Source organism: Caretta caretta, chromosome 6 (assembly GCF_965140235.1).
Source record: "Caretta caretta isolate rCarCar2 chromosome 6, rCarCar1.hap1, whole genome shotgun sequence".
NCBI lineage: Eukaryota > Metazoa > Chordata > Testudines > Cheloniidae > Caretta > Caretta caretta.
Genome location: NC_134211.1, coordinates 112,249,743 through 112,272,174, shown reverse-complemented (window position 1 = coordinate 112,272,174; position 22,432 = coordinate 112,249,743). Strand labels below are relative to the sequence as shown.

Here is a 22,432-nt window from a genome sequence, read left to right as displayed (position 1 = left end):
TTTGTGAAATAAATTTAACTATTTGGAGCAGCATATATATCATGGTAGCCCCCAGCAGTCCCAATCAGGATTGGGGTCTCATTGTGCTGGATAACAAAACAAAAAACAAACCAAACATCTTAGCTGGGAATCAAAAGTTCTAAAAACCCAGGAATCAGGAAACAGATCTTATAGAGGATTCAGTGTTTCAGAGCAGTTATGAACGATACAGATTTTTGCAAGTTAGGCAGATGTTTATTCTCCTTACTTGTCAATTCACCCTGTATAGTTCATTATACCCCAGGATTAACTGTACCCAACTACTAATTCTAGTTAATGCAAAACAGATTCACATTTTTATTGAAGACCTGGAAGAAAACCAAATCAACGGATAAACTTTGCAGATGACACAAAAAGGTTGAGGGAGTGATAAATAATGAAGAGGACAGGTCACTGATACAACCCTATCTGGATCATTTGGTAATACAACCAACTGTGAACGTATACAGCTATGAGCAAATAATGTAGGCCAAGTTTGCAGTACAGGAAGCAATGACTGAATGATTTGAGGCTCATGGTGGATAATCAGCTGAATATGAGCTCCCAGTGCAATACTGTGGACAAAAGGGCTACTGAATTCCTCAGATGCATAAACAGAGGAATCCCAATTAGGAGTAGTATGTTATTTTACCTCTGTATTTGACACTTGTGAAACTGCTGCTGGAATATTGTGCAATTTTTAAATCAAGATTGGATGTTTATCTAAAAGATCTGCTCTAGGAATTATTTCAGGAAAGTCCTGTGGCCTGCATAATATAGGAAGTTAGACTAAATGATCACAATGGTCTCTTCTGTTCTTAAAATCTATGAAGTATTCCAAGGTCCCTCTATTAATTGAGTATTAAGAATAAAGATAACTTTGGAACTTTTAAAAAAAAAGTTACAGTATGAAAGATATGGCCATCTGGTCTAGTTTCACTGATTTATAACTGTTTCACAATGTAGACGTTAAGGTTTAGCAAGATTATGTTCTTCCCCTGCAGCTGGTGTTCTGTTAGCGTACTAACAACATGCCCTGTCTGCTGCTGTTTGATATATTTTATATATTATCGCACTCCCCCAGTTATTTAGGTCTGAACACACAGTGCACTGTTCTTACCCATTGATATTACAGTTTTTTGGGTTACGAAAGTGAACTACATTGGATTCCAGGATTATTACATAATAACTAATGGAAACCTAATTCAGGGTGTGTGTCTGTGTCTGTCTAGTGGGCATACAAGATGAAACCCATGGAAGCGAAGGCTCTAGTTTGTAATCTTGTCAAATGCTGAGTATCAATCAATCTATGGCATCTGGAAATCCATGTACCACCAAATATTAAAGCCCCAGAGTAAAGAGAGTTTCCCTTGCTTGCTGTAACCACTCAGTTTCCCCCCACCCATTTAGATGCCAAACCAGCATGTTTTCTAGACCTCAGCAGAAGCCAGTGCTGTAGTCAGAGTATGGTCTATCTAGTATAAAATGGGTTCTGGCCCTATTATATTTATAGTACAGTCACAACTAATTGTTTTGTACACAAATGGTGACCAAACTTAAGGTGATCAATTTTAAACATTAAATGTATTTTATACAAGTTACCTTATGCATAGCTGCTAGCCAGGCTGCTGACAGCTTCTTGTTGGAATTGAAGTCTTCACTGGCAGTAAATTTCATCTGTGTGAGCTCCTCTGACCCTGGTACCTTATACTGCAGGAGCATACCTGTGGCACGAGTATTGCCCCCTGAAAAGGGAAAATTAAAGTAGAGTCCTGAACAAGCAGTAGGAGAGCAAAGTATTTAGCCACCTAAGAAACAAAAGAAGAGGATGCTCTGTCCATAAATCACCAATATAACTCATTCCCAACACCATTTAAATGCTTTAAATGTCTTGCATTAACAGCTGCTGCTATTGTATGCTACTGTGTGAGCATGAACCACAATGTGTTACCACAACCCAAAGCCAAGAATGCACGGTCAGAAGATCACTCAGGGAAGCTAGCAGCAAAGGGAATTATTGCTGGAAACAAAGCTATTTATATACTGACATTGCAAGAACACCTTTCTAGCTTCGTATTTTTTTAAGTGTTAGAAGTCTTAAAAATAAAATTCATGGTAATTCACCACAGTATCTTGCAGTTTGCAAACAAATGGAAGTTGTTATTCTTGTCAGATTTAAAAAAAAAAAAAGAAGGGTTCTTTCTTGATAGGAAGTCTGAAAGCTTCCTGGTCTCCACCAGATAGATGGGAGGACAGGTGGCCTCATGGTGGAAACCTACTATGAGGCCAAATAACTCCTGAAAGTATCAGCATATGGGGTGTGTCCACCACAGAGGATGGCTTCACTCAAGGAAGTGTGTGGGAGAGTACACCACCTTATATAATTTATATTCTAGCTGTGATTTTAAGATGTGTTGTTCTTAATAGGCCACCCAGTGAAAACAAGGAGGGAAGTGAAGAACGCACATTGGAATCAGGTTAGCCTAAAAGTCAAGAAAGATTCTTATGGAATAAACACGTACTGTAACATTTTGCACCTTATTGTTTGGGGCATTTAGTACACTATTCTAGGATTAACTAAGTCACCAGAACCTTCAAAAACCAATCCTCTTGCAGGTCACCTCACCTGCCTGATCCAATGTGCCTTATGTAGACAAAGGCCTCATTTATTTCAATGAAAAGATTATCTTCAGATGGGGTAGGGCCCTAAGGGGTCAGTGTCCTTATGGCACCATCCAAGAGAAATCCAGGCACAAAGATAATCTTGCACTAAGCTTCTGAAGCACCATGTTATGAGTTAACATGTTTTTCAATCTCTTTGCAAAAGGAGCAACTGGATTCCTCTGCCCTCTCCAATTTACCTAGTTGGATTATAAAACTGAGTACCTAACTTTCAATGTACTGAGACCTTGACCAAATTCAGACTGTTGCAAATGTGATTACATGACACTGATCTACCAGTAAGCAAAAGTCAGTAGTAGGTTACATAAACGATACAGCACACAGCAAGACAGGAGAAAAACAAATATAGTGACCTGTATTTTCTCTTTATGATTTACTTAGTCACAAACCCATCTTTCCACCCAAAAAAAGCCTCCCACACCACTTGGGCATAAAATAAATAGCTTCTCCCCTCCCTCAAAAGGGCAGACAATCCTTAGCTTAAGAATAAAGTCATGCCAAATGTACTGACTATCCAAAATTAAGATTTTTATGAATATCCATTTTTAAAATCTCATGACGTGCTAATTACATTTGCAGTACATTTCAAGTACATATACTCTACATACCCAGCTACACAAGATGATCGTTAAGATCATATACTGAAGCATAATAGCAAGATGATAATCCATGTTGAATATGCACACTTGCCCATGTATTTGTTATCAAAGATACTTAAAGAAAATCAATTTATTTACAATATTTCATTATGAGGACTGGAACAAAGCTTCCAACTTGTGCTCACTATTGTGATTTCACTACTGCTTTGGTCTAGAAACTGACCCAATAGCACACTGTTTGAAGCACCAATATATTCTCTTCATGAGACATAAGTGGAAGAAACTGAACTGTCTTAGTTATAGACCTACAACTCCAAAGCGATACTAAATACCGGTCACTTCTTCCGTTTCCATTTCCACCACTTATTCCTTCCATTTACCCCTTTATTCATTCATTCCCTCTGCTTCCTCATTTATTCTATAACTAACATTCAACACATCCACACGTTTCTTCCTCTACCCATCCTCCCATCTTGAGCAGCAGTACTTTGGTCACTTCAGGAAGTGAACACTCTAGTGCTCACCCATTTGTACAACAGGAAGTGAGCTATGCATAGTGCCTGTCAGCAAGGAGAATAGCCACAAGTATATGATTTAAGGGAGCCCTGATCAAGGCAGAAGTATTTTAAGTCATCCTCCAATAGTCAAAATGTTCTCCACTTTAGAATTTAGATTGATAATCTGTGTTCCTATTCTTTCTAAGGGCATCACACAAAATACATGTTGTTTAAAATCTAACACTTTTAAACACAGGTTGCCCAAAATTAATTTTAGTAAGATCTACAGATGGCAAAGAGGAGAGGAAGAAAGCAGCACTGAAAAGGGCATCATAACAGCATGCTCAGGTGAATCAAGTTCACAACAACATTGCTGACCTTCAGTAATATGTTGGCTCTCCAGAAGGCTGGTATAAGTGTGAATATCTTTTTCTACATCAAGAAGGTAGGCAAGCAGTGAGAAGAAAAATTAGTCAGAAGAGCAGTGAATAAGGAAATTGAAGGAGCATTAAGATACATTCACACATTTGATTGACTACACCGGTCCCACATTCCACAGATGTGAGATTTACAATGGAAGTCCAGTAGTACTTGACAAAATTATTAATGGTAAAGAATCACTTTCGAAATCCTTGTTCCCATTTTTTATTTACTGTACTCTAATACTGGGTTTGCGCCTGATGAGCATATTTTGTAGGACTTGGGTAAAAGTTAGTTACCCCATTCAGATTTTGGTTGGCCACAATCAGGGGTCAGGTGAAAAGTAAAACTCTGCATAATTGTTTGGTTAGCCACATACCAGTTAGATGTAGTTAACAGTTTAATTTGATAATACTAATTGGTCCCAATCTGTGGTTCTGACACTGCACTCCCATTAACTCCGGAGTCTGTCCCTTATAATGCTGGCTTCAAGCAAAAGCAGGCCACAGCTGGGTCCTGATACTTTCCATTCTGACGACTAAAGTTCTTCTCCACCACTACCCGTACTCAATCAAGAATGCATCTCTATGGTTCAGGCAGTGGGAAGTGGCAGCAGGGCAGATGCCCACCGTCACTTCCTTCAAGATACAAAGTTCTACTGGATGAGGATCAAAAGGTCAGAAATCAATTCTGAATTCTTGAGTTTTTTCTAAAATGCTACTGTCAGCAGCCACAAGGATAGGCTTCCAAATGCTGCTGTTGTACTCCGAGTGAAATGAAGCACCCATATCTGAGTTGTCAGTGCAAAAGAAGGTGTATTGTTTTATTAGGTTAAGGAAAAGCGTTGCAAATTTGTAACTTATGACCATTAGTTTAGATTCATTGCAAGATTTACCTCCAGGAGTAAATCCCTCGGTAAGAATCTGGACAGTCGAAATCTGTGCAATTTCAATTTCATAATGGCTGTCTCCATCCAGAAACAGATATCTACACAACAGAAGAAAACATTGCTTCTTACAAATGTGTCATTTTGTGAACTTGAAAATTAAGTCTGATTCAAGAGAAACAACAGGTTCTACCAACAGTATCCTGGCAGTTTATGTACTTTAACACAAACCTCACAGGAATTAATTCCTACAGACAATCACAAGCTGTAAAGATAGGAAGAAAAGCTTTTAACACAAAAAACAACCAACCAAAGAAACACCGCCTTCCACCAACCTTCTGATCTTCAGTTAAAGCCAGTTGAAAGCTATGGGCCAGACTGCCAGGTGCCTCTTGCAAAACTTCCTGCAGAGCATCCTCAAGAGGAAAAGCGACTGAGGCATTTTGAAAGAGATTGTCTAACCATCTATAGCCTGAGGATCACACTCAGCTCTGTGGAGGCTGGAACCTTATGCATGAGTTCAGTTTTTAAAACAAACATTTTGAAACAATTTTTTCAATGGTTAAATTTTTCCTCATGCCCTCTCAACCAGTACCCTTCCCATTACTGTTGGCAACACATTATTTATATTCCAATAGCACTTACAAGTCATCTAAGGTTGAGATCCCACTGTACTAGGCACTATACAAACATACAACAGAAGACTGCACCTACCCCAACGTGGTTAAAACAAAAAATGAACAAAAACTACAGACAGTAGGCAAAAAAACAAAGCAAGCAAGCAGTCTGGTGGCACCTTAAAGATAAACAAATTTATTTGGGCATAAGCTTTCATGGATTAAAAACCCACTTCTTCCATGAAAGCTTATGCCCAAATAAATTTGTTCATCTTTAAGGTGCCACCAGACTCCTTGTTGTTTTTGTGGATACAGACTAACACAGCTACCCCCCTGATACTAGACAGTAGGCAGTTTAAGATTACACTCAATTTCTTTCCACTGTTATTCACAATCAACCAACCAACCCACCCTCTATTCTGTTCACCTCCAATAGGGGAATACTCCACCTCCCTCTGGCTGTAGGAGTTTAAATTAAGAACCTGCCAAAATTATCTGAAGGTACCCCCCTGGCCGTTTCATCTCCCACAAAGAAATGGACAGGACACTCACCTAGTCTTTTGCACACCAGGTGTCCACTACCAATGACTTCCATCCCCCACTGAGGCGAGGGGCCCTACACTGCCCCTCCATTCTTCCTACCAAACCCCACAACCTTGGGGTCAGCAGATTCTCCTCTCCTCCTCCAGAGCCAGGCTTTCTTCTTTCCGAAGAACTCTAAAATTCACCCTTTTTTCAGTATCCATTACCAAACTCCTAGTCCACACGCTGGTCCTCTCCCAGTTTAACTCTGCAAGACATGTACCTGTCATCATCCTGAGGATTCTGCTTGTATATTGTACCTCTTTATTCCCCACATTCATCTGATGCAAGTTTTTGCAGATTAACAGCTCAGAGGGGGGTTAAGGACAATCTTCCTTTGTGTGTACATCTAATGGTTTTGGAAGCTACCAGTACACAAATAAAAATGAGACTAGTCACGTGGACTGTACAGTAGGCACAGTATACAGAACTCATTTCTTCTAGACAACCAGCTAGCAGACAGCAACAGTCTGTCACTACCTGCCTAGCCAGATTCAAATTAATGACTTACATGCAAAGTGCTTCATAATATTCCAACATTAATGTCTGGAGCCATCCAAGCTTCTTAGGGTATGTCTACATTGCAAAACAGAAAACAGAACAAAAAAAACACACACACACCCCACCCCGCCACACGCACACAACTGAAGCAGTGAGTCTCAGCGCCCAGGTCAACTGACTAAGGCTTGCTCTACAGGGCCAAAAATAGCAGCGTAGGCATTCCCACTCCTGCTGTAGGCCTGGCTGAAACCTGACAAGGGTGGCTGATCTCAGAGCCCAGACTCCAGCTCAAGCGGGAACATCTACACTGCTATTTTTAACCCTGTAGCATGAGCCTGAGTCAACTGACCCAGGCTCACATTCACTGCCATGGGTCATTTTTTGCAATGTAGACATACTTTTAGTGTAAATTTTTGCTGTGATCAGCAAGGTTTCATGAACAAAACAAAAAAAACAACCAAAAAACAACCAGACTGATGATGCATCATATGACAATAAGCCCAAAAGGGTTTACCCTCTGCTAATCCCTAGGGCCCTACCATTTCAGGGCAGTGTGTCACTGACTCTGAAATAAGCCCTTCCCCATGAAATCTGATCTCCCACTTGTTGCTGGGAGTGCCCCAGTCAGGGGGCTCCTGGCTGCAAGTCCTGGCTAGACCGGGGAGGGAGAGGACTTGTCTTTTCCATGCACAGCCACTGTCGCTCTCAGAGGGAGATCAGACCCACCTCGGAGTACCTGCCTCACCCCACTGCAGGAAGCTCCAGCCCCGGAGGTTCCTGCAGCTAGAGAAGACTTGTGAAGGTGGGTCAGATATCCCCCTGCTCTTGGGAGCACCCCAGCCAGGGAGCTCTAAGCTGTGAGTCCTTGCTGGGCTAGGGAGGGACAGGACCAGTGTTCCCTCTAGTTTTTTCCACCCATGTGCGGAATTAATTTTGTTATATGCACCAATATGACACATCACCTCCATATTGGTGCACATAACAAAAATTCATGTGGTGGGGGTGGGGCCGACTAGTTCGGAGTGTGGGAAGGGGCTCAGGGCTGGGGCAGAGGGTTAGGTGCAGGGGTGTGAGGACTCTGGCTGGGGGGGGGGTGCAGACTCAGGGGTGGGACTGAGGACGAGCGGTTTGGGGGGCAGAAGGGTGTTCTGGGACTATGGTGGGGAGAGAGGACTCCCCCCAGCTCTCTCCCGCCACAGCAGCAACTGGGCTGTGTGCGAGAGGTGCCTCTCTCCACCATGGCAGCTCCAGGGCTGGGGCTGCAGGATAGGCGCCCCTTCCCCAGCAGGTCAGGTCCGGGCTGCCCCGGTCGTGCCTGAGGCTGGGCCGCAGCAGAGTTGGGGCCAGTGGAGGGCCGCCGCGGGAGGTTGGGAGCCAGGCTAGGTTAAAGCCATGGAAGGAGCTATGGCCGGTTCCCGGGTGGGTTCCCTGAGCACCTGTGTGGCACTAAATAGGCTGATGCATGGCTGCGCAGCTTACAGAGAACTTAGGACAGGACTTGTCCTTCCCTTATATAGCAGCTCTTGGTGGAGATCAGACCCACCACCGAGTGCCTGCTTGCCTCCCCCCTCCTCCAGAAAGCTCCAGCCCTAAGGGTTCCTGCAGCTAGAGGAGATTTGTGGAGGCAGTTGGATATACTCCTGCTCCTGGGAGCACCCCAGCCAGGGAGCTCTTAGCTGTGAGTCCCTGCTGGGCTCGGGGGAGAGATGACTTGTCCTTCCCTTGCATGGCAGCTCAGAGGGGGGAGGCAGGCAGGCACTTCTGGGTACCTTTTGGGTTGGGACCCCCACGGTTACAACATCATGAAATTTCAGATGTAAACAGCAGAAAACGTGAAATTGACTAATTTTAAAACTCTCCGGCCATGAAATTGATTAAAATGGACGGTGAATTTGGTAGGGCCCTACTCATACCATGTACTCACTTGCTGATTCTGGAAACATTTTAGAGCACAAACCGGCAGGAATGCTGTAGAGGCAACACACAAGACCTCACGAAGAGCGGGGATGGGGAGATTAAATAAAAATTTTAAAACCTAACCAGATTTAACAAGTGCAGTTTCCATTCTCATTTCTCACCTCTGGTTGTTGGAAAGTCGACAAACCATCATCTCAGATTTTTCTGATGTTCCCCGAGCAACAGAGAATGTAGCACCTTAGTAGAAAAAATTTCCCAAAAATTTATTCAGTTATTCAAATGCTAAATTTGTAATTTAAGAAAGAAGCAAAGTTAGTGTATCAAGAACTTTTATAAACTTTTGCACTTCATGCACCTATCCTAATGGCTTGAACACCTTAAGCTGCGTTATGCTCTCCATTTTACCCAATCTATTTAAAAAGTCTAATCCTGAAAAACACATCAAAAGAGTTCACTGTCACCATCAATAGCAAAATGGTGCAGTTGTAACTAAACATCCTGCGATCAGTTAATATTTCTTCTCCAGTGTGTCACTCCTGGAGGAATTCTGTGCTACTGCGTGCGCACATAATAAGCTGCGCACAGTTTTTGTGTGCGCAGAAAAAAAGCTTCTGCTGAAATGCTGATGCAGTTCCACCTTTTGCCCACCAGAGGGCACTGTGGCACAGGAACACAGCAGCAGCTCCCAGCCAGCAAGGGAAGAAAATGAGCCTGTCTTTTGCCCGGCCTGGCCCAGGAAACAGGGGCAATGGGGAAACAGATAGCATGGGGTTGCTGGGGAGGACAGACTGGGGCAGGGACTGAATGGGAGTTGGGGCACGGGGCCAAGGGTGGTGCAGGGCCACATGGTGATGGGGGAGGGAGATGCAGGGCAACATAGGGACAGCGGGTGGCTGAATAGGGGTACAGAGACATTGGGAGAGGGGGGTGCAGGGCCACATGGGGATGCAGGAAGACCTGGGGACAGGGGCAGATGTGCCTGACTGAATGAGAGAGGCTAGGTGTCAGCCAGGGTCTGCATGGGGGATGCTCTTTAACCATCCCTCCCAACCCCCCCCCCCAAAAAACCTGTTGTACATACTTTTCCCACTCATACCCAACAACCCTCCAAGTTCACACAAAGGCTCCTTCCCAGCAGTTTACTTCCCTCTCCCTCAGCTCCTCCATTACCCCCGACTCCCACAAGCATTTGCACTGCTTCTGGGGGGTGCAGGAAATAAGGTTCTGTACTGTAGTTTATATGAATTACTGAGAGTTGTGTATCAATATGCCTAGTAAGAATCTATTTGTCAGAAGATTTCCTGAATCTTTATTGTTGTCTGTATTGTTACAGACATACTTGCCGACAGGTATTTTGAAATAAATGACCAAAAATAATTGAAACTGGTGTGATACTGTGTTTAGACAAAACATGCAGAATTTTGCAGATTAAAATACTGTGCGCAGAATTTTTAATTTTTTGGCCCAGAATTCCCCTAGGAGTAATGTGTGTAGATTGTTGTATGTTTACTGGATTTAAGGCACACCCTCAACCTCAAAGCAAGAGGCAAAGGACAGTATCCAATGATTGTTGGACAGTTTCCTGCAGCTACACTGGACCATTTTTTGTAATCAAATATTGCAGTTAGTAAAAATATTATAGAAACTTTTTAAAGAAGTGTACAGAATATACAGAAAGAAAGATTTTATTGGCAGGTAGCCGTTCAATTCAGGACTGTCCCATGCTCAGATTTTCTTAGTTACACCAGTGTAAGTCAGAACTCCATCAAAGTCAATGAAGTTATACTGCTGTACATGAGAAAAATAATAATCCTCTTACAAATAGTTTGTTTAAAAGCCGTATGTGCCTCACCCCCAGAGCACATTATAGAATAACCAGTGCATTATATTATTCGTAATCCATGTGTAGATGTGTTCGGAGTTCATGTTTCCCTCCCCATTAGGAGCACTAATTTTGGTTCAGTCTTTCACAAACCAAAGAGATCAAAGTGTTAAAATTAAAATGTAAGTGTTCTATAGAAATTGGTACATTCCTTCCTAAGCTCATGGAGCTGTAGGACATCTCACGTGGAACATGCATTCTAATTAGGAGCTGTGCTTTTGCCTAACTACTGAAAATACCTAGTAAAGTCACATTCAGCATCCCTTGAAAGGCATGTTCCCAATTATAAATACTCACAGAATATTTTTAAAATTTAAGACATCAGATTCTTCATTTTTAAAAACAGTGCAATCAGGGCTCCAGTTATATTTCATACTACTCTTTAAATCTATTTACAATTGACAGTTCAGTGACAATCAGAGCCACCTACACAGTCTAGGGAGGAAGAAGAGATCAGAGGCTGAAATGAAGTTTGAAGCATGTATTCTCTCTCATTAGAAGAATTCAAAATTGTTCTTTTTACTGTTAAGTGTGTATTTGATCCACATTGTGATTTAATAAAGTGCAATATTACAAGAGAGCTATTATCATGACCTCATACATTCATCAGCTAATAAGAGGCAGAGTTCCTTTGACTGTAGGAGCAGAACTTTAAAAATATATAAAAATAAAAATCTCATCTCCAAAGAACAGATCTGGCTGGATAACAAAATAATGGGCAAACAAAAAAAAATGACAGCGGGAAAGTATTTCAAAGGAGATTTCTAGAGACTGCAACATAGCGCCTTACTTGACAACACAAGGGAATTAGATCTGCTATTTATCTCATTTGACACTCACTAGAATAACTATGTACAAGATCAAAACAACAGTTGTGCATGCAGTACTTACCATTCATAAGCACTTTAAGCTGCTTGTCATAAAATTCCGTTTCTTTCTGAGAGATGAGAGCACATTCAGCACACTGACGCACAGGATCTACAAAGCACATACGAGACAGAGGCACTTTTTTACTGCAGCACTTGTCACAAAAGCACTTCCCACATCTCCGGCAGTGGTGCTAGGCAAAAAATAAAATAAAATAAAATAAAAATACTAATATTACAAAAGATGCAATTAATACAGAGCTGATAATGTTACCACATCAAGAACACTAGTACTCCTAAAGCATTGGCATGCTTGCCTAGTTTCTCTTGTGCAAGTAATACCAAGATACACAGAGGGGAAAAAAAGATACTAGATATGGCTAATTAAGTGTCATGTGATTCTAGAGATAGTAAGAAGTGCTAAAATGACATCTCTGGAGACTGGAACACTAAAGACGGTCTAGCATGAGCAATAGCAGTGCAAGCTTCTCCAGATACCCGAGCCCTGTGCTTCAGGTCTGACCAGAGTGAAAAAGGATGAAAAGGAGTCTCCATGGACCATTAAATCCTTGTCCTCACTGTCAAAAAGACTGCAAAATATAATGGTGGTTTGCATGTCCTCTTCACTTTCCACTGGGTTCCATCTTTAGCCCATGCCTCTCTCTCCAAATATTTAATTCCATGTCTAAACAGTGACACAACCAATTCAAGGTTTTAGAGACAGGATTAAAAATAAAAATCATTAAATCAGAAATAACAGTTAGTAGAACAAGAAAAATCCTACAAGCGTCCAGTGAAGTTGAGATAATGGCAAATCATTTGCCAGTGTGATAAGGCCTATGTCACAGCAATTCTAAGTTCTCAGCAAGTCAGCAGTGGCGGCTATCCCTCAATACAAGGATGTTACCTGCCAGGAGGAAGAAACTTAAGATAGCTGACAAGTCCAATCTGTGCTCTACAGGTTTTTCCACATACATGACAGGGGGTTGCTTGGAGAGAGCACAACTGCTGGCCGGGATGATGTACATTTTCCTTCTACCTGTGCTGTTTCTCAGCCTCATGAGCAAAGCAATTCTCTTTAAAATAGTTGAGGCTTGATGTATGATGCGATGCCATTGCAGTCTATTGCCAGCCAGCTCTTCCCAATTCGTGGGGTCAACACCTCCCTTCTTAAAATATACTTTCCAGTGAGTCCTTGTAGCATTTTTTGCCCCTGTGGGTCCTCTTACCATGACTAAATTCAGAAAAGAGGATTTGCTTTGGAACACAAGTATTGGCCATCTACACACAATGACCAGCCCAGCGAAGCTGATGTTTCATAACCTTCGCCTCAACACTGGTGACGTTAGTTGCAGAGAGAATGCTGGCACTGGTGCAACGGTCTTCCCATCTGATATAGAGAGAATCTTCCTAAGGCAGCACTGTAGGTGCCACTCGAGATGCTTAAGATGGCTTTGGTATGTCACCTAGGTCTCGCACCCATAAGGGGAAGTGAGGATCTTAGCTTCCATTCGCAGCTCTCTCTCTCAATAAAGACATGACAGAGCAACTTTCCAAAGGATGTGTTGGCACAACAAGTCCTATGTTTGATCTCCACATCAAGATTGGCTGTCTGGGAGAGATAACTACGAAGGTAAGGGAAATGCTCAACATTTTTCAGGCTTTAACCACAGATGACAATTTGTGGGAGAAGGGGGGCAACTTATCCTGGGACAGGCTGATGGAGCATCTTAGTCTTCCCAATGTTCTGGGAAAGTCCCAGGCTATGATAGCACCACAGAAAAAAAATCTAGGGTGGATTGCAAGTCAGCCTCGGTGTGCATGGGGATAGCACAGTCAACATACTGAAGGTCTATAATAACAGTTCTAATGACCTTTGTTTTAGAATGAAGATGCCACAGGTTGAAGAGCTGGCCATCCATGTGATTCTTCAAGAATTGGGCTTGAGTAAGGCAGTCACAAATAAGAATCAAGATCACAGCAACGTAGATGGGAAAAAAGGGTTGGGGCAATAACGCAGCCCTGCTTGACATCAGTCTAGGCAGTGAAAGGGTCCATCTCTAACCCATTAAAGATGACAGTGCCGGTCAACCCACCATGAAGTAACCTGAGAACGTGAATGAATTTCAACGGACAGCCAAACCTAGACCTTCCATAACAGTTCACAAAGGAGGGAATCCAAGACCTAAGTTAGGTCACTAAATGCCATGAACAGTGGCTGGTGTTGTTCTATACACTTCTCTTGGATTTTTTTGTGCAACAAAATATGAGTCAACAGTGTGCCCTTGTTGCCAAGAAGGCCAATGGCATTTTGGGATGTGTAAGTAGGGGCATTGCCAGCAGATCGAGGGACGTGATCGTTCCCCTCTATTCGACATTGGTGATCCCTTATCTGGAGTACTGTGTCCAGTTTTGGGCCCCACACTACAAGAAGGATGTGGAAAAATTGGAAAGAGTCCAGCGGAGGGCAACAAAAATGATTAGGGGACTGGAACACATGAGTTATGAGGAGAGGCTGAGGGAACTGGGGATGTTTAGTCTACGGAAGAGAAGAATGAGGGGGGGATTTGATAGCTGCTTTCAACTACCTGAAAGGGAGTTCCAAAGAGGATCGCGCTAGACTGTTCTCAGTGGTAGCAGATGACAGAACAAGGAGTAATGGTCTTAAGTTGCAGTGGGGGAGATTTAGGTTGGATATTAGGAAAAACTTTTTCACTAGGAGGGTGGTGAAACACTGGAATGCGTTACCTACGGAGGTGGTGGAATCTCCTTCCTTAGAAGTTTTTAAGGTCAGGCTTGACAAAGCCCTGGCTGGGATGACTTAATTGGGGATTGGTCCTGCTTTGAGCAGGGGGTTGGACTAGATGACCTCTTGAGGTCCCTTCCAACCCTGATATTCTATGATTCTATGTCGGTGTTGCCCCGACATAGAATGACAATTTGACCACCTTGGGATTCCGGAAGGATGTCTTTGGTAAGAGGCAGGAGATTGCTCGCATCCTTTTGAACAAGGATCTTCCCCGCAATGGAGAAGAGAGCAATGCCTCAATAATTCCCTCACATTGCCAATATTGTGACCATTTTTAAGAAACGGGACAAGTCACTCCTTACGTTGGGTAGAATTTTCTCATGAACTTCAGAATCGTGCCAGTTGCGAGACTCTTCACAATGCCTCATTGAGAGGTTCTCTGACCTACCTGACAACGTCAATGACATCCAAATACATTGGGAGGAGTTCAAGACCATTATTCACAAGGCATATGCTGAATTCACAAGGCATATACTCCACTCACCGTATTGGATATGATGAAAACAAGGAAATCCTAACACTTATTCATCAGAAGAGAAGCACATTTTGCACTTGGTAAAATGAACCCTCTAACCAGCAAAGAGAGACACTTATCAGCTTAAAGTTGTAGTTCAAAGGGGGCTGCATGACATCAAGAATCAGTGGTGGCAAGCAAAGGCCATGGAGATCCAGAGCTTCACTGATCCACATGACATGAGAAGCTTTTTTCAACCGACAAAAGCCACTTACAGGCCACATTCAAAGGACACAACCCCTCTGCAATCTCAGGACAGCTCCTCCCTTCTTAAGGGCAATGTAACCCTCAAGCAATGCTGGAAGAAGCATTTTGAGACGCTATTGAACTGCTAATCTGAAGTCTCAGCTGCCACCACCCAGTCCATTCCTCAGCATTCAGTAATAGAACCTCTTGCTGACCCTCCATCTCCTGAGGAAGTTTGGATGCCATCACTCAGACTTGAAACAACAAGGTCCCAGGCCCAGATGGCATCCCCATGGAGGTCCTCAAAGCTGGTGGAATAGCACTCGTGCAAAAGCTTCAATTTCTCAGCTTCTAGTGGGACCCCAAATCACTATTTCCACTGGAAACGATGACAGGCACAATAGTTATTTCTGGTTTGAGATCACAGAGAAAATTAAGTAAAACTCCCCGTGGGAGATGGAGCATATCAAGCAACCAACTTATGGATCAAAGTAAGTTTCAACCACTGATGTGAACAAACAATAGCTTGAGTTTCTGAATATTTCTTTAATTAGGGAGCAAAACTTATGTGCGGAGAACCACCAATAAACCTCTCCAATATGCCCATTCTCCTCATTGATCAGCCACATTTACTTACCATAGTTACCAGTCTAATACTAAGTCCTGAAGATTCCCAGTATCCCATATTTAATTAGATGTATTTTCCATTTTGTTACACTGTATCTGTTGGGTTTTATATTCCAAACAACAAATTGCAAAACAAGAGTTTCAACCCAAGATGCATCTTACATCCATCTTTCTTCCTTTCCATCAGTGTATGCTAGCAAAATGTCTGTGTAATTAGGTAGTTATGCAAGGAATGTTATTCATTGCTAGTTTGTGCAAAAGTCAGCAGGACAATCATTCTAGCTATCTAAAACAATTCTGCCTCCCCTCCTTCAGCAAAATGCTCCGTCTCCTCTGACGGTAGTTCCCAGTAAGACAGCATCTTCTCTATGCTGCTTGCTAGTAAAAGTTCATGCAACAGAAGACAACATAAAAGTTAATAAAAATACTTCTATATGGATGGACTGAATTACATGCCCAATGCAGCCCACCTCATTAATTTCAATGAATTACTGTTCATAATTCAACAAAAGAACTAAATTTTACTTATAGCAATTGCATCTTTTGCCAACATCTTCACCCATTATTTGTTTTGCACATTTTGTCCAATTACTTTATAAACAGGCTCTCCCTAGAATCCAAGCCCTGAAAATAAGTTTTCCTAATATTAGACTCTTTCACTCACATAACTAATTTTTTATGCAATCTGAGTGTACTGAAATGAACGTTTGTTGTTTACTTGCCAGCATTACTGACAACAGCATATTTTGAGAAGTGTTACTTACATGTTGCCTCAAAACTAGCAAAGTATTTTAGTCCTAAAAACAGGCATTTATTTTAAATTTCACAGCAGAATAATAGATTAAAAAGAATGAAGACATATTCCTGGGGGGGGAACAAAAGCTATTTTTAAGGCATGTGAAATTTTGGGTGTAAAGTACTTGACAGCATCCTTTTGAAACACAGGTTTCAACACATTTCAAAACAAGAGTTCACAAAAAAAGTTCCACAATGTAATGTATTTAGGCTATTATGTTTTGTTGCTCTCTCTTACCTTTCTGGTTATGAAATCAAACTTAGTTTCACACTGCATACATCTTGGACACTAGAAAACAGTAAAGAGTACAAGATTTATCTACATCTTTATCCAGATACAATGCACAAGACTAAACATATTAGAGTAATTTCTAGGAAGTTAAATAGCTAATGAATTTCCATACAGTATCTAAGTAATGCTTGTTTCTCACTTATCTTAATCTTCTGAACATGTGTGTGGTAGGCAAGTACTATCCACATTTTACAGAGAAGAAAGAGCAAAAAAAACTGATTTTCCCTAGGCACAAAGTAAACCAGTAACAGTCAGGATTACAACTCAGGAGTTCCAATCTCCTGCATAGTCCATTAGGCTATGTGGCCACTTCTGTGTTCCAAATTTGTATAGCGTACATAGAATACAATACAAGTTATTCATTTATTATACTGTTACATATTTTTAATTCACAAGTGTTGTTAGTTTATGCACTTTAACAACATTATCAATAGTTAAAATATCTGAAAAATAGCATATTTATCTTGGAAGTACTGTTCCCTCCTCCCTGCTGCAACCATGAAGGCTAAATCAATATCGGCAAAATTTCACTTGATAGTTTAGAACTTTTTCCTAGAAAGAGCTTGGTGAAAGAAAATTATATATATATATATATATATGAAGTAACTTTAATTTCTTTTCCCCCTCTCATTAAACATTTGATAAGAGCCACCTGCTCTGGGCTTTGTCGTCTAAATTGGTAACAGTGCTTGAGAGAAACTTTATTCAATAAGTATTAGATGTGGTCATTATCATGGCATTTTCTATGCAGATACTAACAAAACCCACCCACTAACATGCTGATCTACAGCACTATTTTACATCACTGGCATCTTCTGCAAGACACACATTTCTACATTGTTTCAATCCAACACATAATACCAGATAATTTTTCAGTTACAAAGCCTTGGATAGTATCAGGTTTATCTGCTAGGCTATTAATGCAATGTTGTGTTTGAACATCTGGGACAGGTTGTAGACTATAAGCTCTTTAGACCAGAGCCCATCATCATCTTATGTTTGTGCCATGCCTAGCACAATGGGGGCCTAATCCCTGTCTGAGACCCCTAGATGCCAGTGCAATACATATAAAAGTATCTAAAATTGAGAGCACAAGGCAATGGGTTGGGAGGTGAAGGGGCAAATGGTGGAGAGGGGCAAGAGAATACTGCAGTTAGGAGTGCTGTCTTTCAGATATATTAAGCCAAGATCTCTCTTGCCTTCAGTCATCATTCAGGTGAAATATCTCATGGACCATTTTAAAAATTGTGCGATAAGACACTGTGCCTCAGTTAATATCCCCTTTCAACAGGCTCCAAAACAGAGTATCAGAATTTAAAATAAAGCAGGTTGTAGAGTGATCAGACAGCAAGTGTGAAAAATAGAGACAGGTGATGGGGGGGTAATAGAAGCCTATATAAGAAAAAGACCCAAAAATTGGGACTGTCCTTATAAAATCAGGACATCTGGTCACCCTAGCAGGTTGTAATGTTCAAGGTTGAGAATGAGCTAACTGCTGAGCATACAAGAGCTGCTATTTGCCTGTTGTTACCATGCTCCCAGTATTTAACTCCTTACTTTTTAAAGTTCTTTAACGTAACTAGAACTTTCGTGATCTATTTCAGAAAGTTCTAGATATTTCAGCAGGTTCCAGATCAGTATCAAAGTTCAATAGCAAATACTACCCAAGAAATGCCACATCAGCTAATATACAAACCTCAAATTCCTAAGCCACCTACTTTTAACTACAGCTTGATGCGTTAAATCACTTATGAAATTTGGCAAATTCAAGTACCTGCACTTAATCTGCAACTAGCCAGTTCCAATTAAAAAGATTGCTCAACTGTTCAAATTAAAAAATGGTACAAGAACCAATAAATTTCTAAAAGCTTCCTAAAAACCAGATGATCAGAACTGTTCTCAAATGATGAAAGTTCTTTCAAAAGATGTACTTATCAAACCCCTGTCATAATGGCTTCAGAAATGCACATTTTACCTTCACTGAATTATTAGTTTAATGCATTAAACCCTTTAATTCAATTTGTACTGTTTAAGATGGAGCAATAGATCACACACTTTAACGAGCAATTTCAAGAACAAATTATAGTTACTTCCCTGATATTTTCCCCTCAGTGCAGAGCTTTTAAAAGCAGAAAGTGGAAAAAATGGAATATAAAACAATGGAAAATACCACAAGAGCAGGAGGTTATTACAGAAATCACATTTAGCAAGTATGGCTTAGTGAATAGGGCACTGGAGTGAGACTCAGGAGACCTGGCTTCAATTTCCAGCTCTTAAACTGGCTTGCTGGTTGAAAATGGGCAAGTCACTTGCCTTCCCCATGCTTCAGTTTCCTTACCTGTAAAATGGGGACAATGATACTAACCTTCTTTAAACCACTTTTGAGGTCAATGGATGAAAAATGTTATATAAAAAAGAGTTAGGTATTATTGTATTATGCTAACTGCACAGCTTGGATGAAAAGTGCACCTTACTCTCCAATAAGGAGTAACTGTACATTCTTTATTTCACAGTCACGACCTCCATTCAAAAAAAGAAAAGAAAAAATGCCCCCTTGCCATCATTAGCATGCCTGATATTAGAGAAGAGCCCCTGGTGTTAAACATCACAGAACGAGGTTTTCCTAACTGAATATTTTACTTTTGCATTAAGTATCATGGACATGAATGCAATAACATGTTATAAACAAATTCACTTTTTCATCTTCACAACAGTAATGGCCACAGTATATTAAATACAGAAGAATTATGTTCAAATACTGTAATGCTTTGATCCTGGCTCAAAAAAAACAAACAAACCAGGAGTCAATTTACAGATTGAATGTGTCAGGCCATGTCTACACGAGGAGCACTGTACTGGTGTAGGTATACAATACCTACTCTTCTACTGGTATAGCCTGTATCAGTTCCTTACACAAAACAAGTTATTCCAGCAAGATTACTTATTTGCTGGTATAATGACATTGACGTTGGGGCTTTTGCTGGCACACCGATGTTGGTTAAGCATCTGATTTTTTCACACTCCTAGCTAATGTAGCTGTGCAAGTAAAAATTTTTTAAGTATAGACCAGACCTCAGACACTTCATTCAAGAACAAGAATTTTCATACAAAATATACCAAAATCAGCATCTAGTGCTGGAAGTTAAACAATTGGATTAGTAGGCCTATCTAAAGTGGTCATTCTTTTAACACTGGTATTAGCACATATCCACTCATAAAGCAATGGTAACAAAAGACACTATAAAATACTGATTACACTTATCTCTATTGCAACAGGCTACTATTATGTGTGTTATCTTTGCTAGCATCTATGTGCAAGATGTGTCAAGCTAAGTAATATTTATCACCATCAAAAGAAGAAGAAGAAGTGGATGCATTTTTCTGACAGCGTTTGACCCTATCTTGACATCCTAGCATGGCTGGGTATTTTACCAAACCAGAGAGTTCCCCACTGACTACTTATTCTAGATAGGTATTTGTACTCATCCATATTAAATAAATACATTCATAACCATTTTCTTTTTCAATCTTAGTAAGCAAAAGTTTATTTCAAGGATAAGAGGCCTCAATCTTAGAAATTAGTTTTATTTTTTAAATGCATTTAAGAATAAAAAGTATTTTCATTAAGCGCATCAGGCTTCTTAGTTCACAGCATTTTAATCTCATCAGGAACCTCAGTTACTTTTGTGGTGGAATCCCTAGAATATGACGACCCTGGAAAATAACTCTCCCTATCCTTTTTATAGTCAGTGTTTAAAAACCAGAAGGGACCACCACCAAATCATCTGGTCTGATCTCCTGTATATCACAGGCCACCAATACCACCCGCATACTAAAGCCAACAACCAAAATTAGACCAAAGTACAATAGCCCACAGGAGACTAAACTATTATGTGCCACAGGAAGAGAACAGGAGGGTCTGAGGTGCACGAATGCCTGAGGCCTCTGCAATAGCAGAGAAACGATTAAGTGAGATGCAGCCATATAATCCTGACAAGTGACCCACATCTCATGCTGCAGAGGAACATTAAATTTTCCAATGTCACTGCCGATCCACGATCCTGTGGGGCTTGTCTACACTGGCACTTTACAGCTCTGCAACTTTCTCACTCAGGGGTGTGAAAAAAAACCCAACAACTCTGAGTGCACCAAGTTTCAGTGCTGTAAAGCGCCAGTGTAAACAGTGCGCCAGGGCTGGTGGCCACGCTCCCAGGGCTGGTAGCTATGCCTCTTGTGGAGGTGGGTTTTTTTTTTGAACACTGGGAAAGCTCTCTCCCAGGGCCCTGCCGTGACTACCCAAGCCACCTCAAAGCTAAGTGAAATACTGTGCATTGTTTACAACAGAAAGGAAATACATTCTACGCACAGCCAGATAAATGAGATGAATCTGCGGGCTTGTCAGTTTTTAAAACATGGGCTAAGCCAGGTTTTCAGCACATTACTCTGGAGATAAACACAGCAGAACGAGTTGTGAACTCTAACAAAATCAAACAGCAGCAAAAAGGGACTTTAACTTCACTTGCCTTCCCCCACAACTGTTTAGGGAGCAGATTTGCTCATATTTTTTAAGTCAACCCAACAGAACCCTCTCCTTAGCCATTTCTCCAGCAAGACAGCTGTCTGCACTTACATGAGGTTTTGCCTATAACTACTTCGCCTCAGATAAAAGGGCATTTCCTGCTGGCAAATATGGGAACCATGTATTGACAAGATGGGACAAGAGACATAGCCAGCCTCAAGATAGGAGTGATAAGATAAAATAAAAAGGGGAGAATAAAACCCCAACAGCCTTCCATCCCAGGCCACTGAGGCTGCTTTGCTGTGCCCTATACAAGAGGGAGAGAGAGACGCCAGAGCACAGGCACATAAGTGAAGTGGGTTTTTGAGGGTAGTGTGGAGGGGCAGGCTCCTTTGCCCATGGGACTGTAAGCGCTCCAGGGAAGGGTCTCTGCAGAGCCCAACACAAGGGGAAATACTGAGCTCCACCGTAATGAAGGGAGCGGCCCGAACGCCCCGGGGTGGGTCAAGGCCTTGGGATCCCCACAGGCACCTTAGAAAAGATTTCACCACAGGTGCAGCTGGGTAGCTGAAGTCAGAGTCCAAGCAGCTCAATGCAAGGAGTGACGCAGGGGAAAGGGGCTCACCCAGGCGGGTCAGGGGCTGTTGGAACCAGGAGTGAAGGGGAAGACGGACCCACAGGCGAGGGCCGGTGGTGAAGGGGTGTCGAGAATGGGGGGGGGGGGGCAAAGGCGGGGTGGGAAGGAACGTCAGAGCAGAAAGGGGGGTGGCGGGAGACGTCCCGCTGGCGGGGGGGCAGAAGGGTCAGAGCAGAAAGGGCGGGGAGGGGGAGAGAGAAGATGTCCCGCTGGCGGAGAGAAGGAGGGTCAGAGCGGACGGGGGGTCCCGCTGGCGGGCCGGGAGAAGGGTCCGCTCTCCTCCACTTACGTCCTTATCAGGCACCCAAGGCGGCTCGTCCAGGCCGAAAGGGCTGCGGGCGGCGTGGTGCTCGGGCACCATGCGGAGACCGCTGGACGAGCGAACCAGCTTCTTTCCGTCGCAGGCCTCCCCGCCCGACATCTTCCCCGCAGCGCCACCGCTACCAGCCCAAGCAAGGAGCAGCAGCGCGCCACCCAATCTCCCGTTACTTCCCTGAAACTGACGCCTCTCTCTGCCAATGAAACTCTCCGGCTAGTGACCCGCCCACTACTACGTTCACCCAATGGAATGTGGCCTCCACAAACT

At 42.2% G+C, this 22,432-nt stretch overlaps 1 protein-coding gene across 3 annotated transcripts in view; it reads right to left on the bottom strand.

The window, feature by feature from the left end:
- ZFYVE21 (zinc finger FYVE-type containing 21) overlaps positions 1 to 22,339 on the bottom strand; it is a 36,790-nt gene extending 14,451 nt beyond the window's left edge. Inside the window, exons 1-7 of one of the 3 annotated variants that reach the window (XM_048855401.2) lie at positions 22,136 to 22,339; positions 16,637 to 16,687; positions 11,493 to 11,661; positions 8,881 to 8,956; positions 5,112 to 5,203; positions 4,175 to 4,228; positions 1,621 to 1,763 (exon numbers count right to left, since the gene is read on the bottom strand). In XM_048855401.2, the coding sequence (XP_048711358.1) occupies positions 1,621 to 1,763; positions 4,175 to 4,228; positions 5,112 to 5,203; positions 8,881 to 8,956; positions 11,493 to 11,661; positions 16,637 to 16,687; positions 22,136 to 22,267 (717 nt within the window). In that variant the 5' untranslated portion in view covers positions 22,268 to 22,339. The remainder of the gene's footprint in view (positions 1 to 1,620; positions 1,764 to 4,174; positions 4,229 to 5,111; positions 5,204 to 8,880; positions 8,957 to 11,492; positions 11,662 to 16,636; positions 16,688 to 22,135) is intronic. The other 2 variants (XM_048855403.2, XM_075129908.1) reach the window with 2 other exon arrangements.
- Between the last annotated feature and the right edge of the window lie 93 nt (positions 22,340 to 22,432).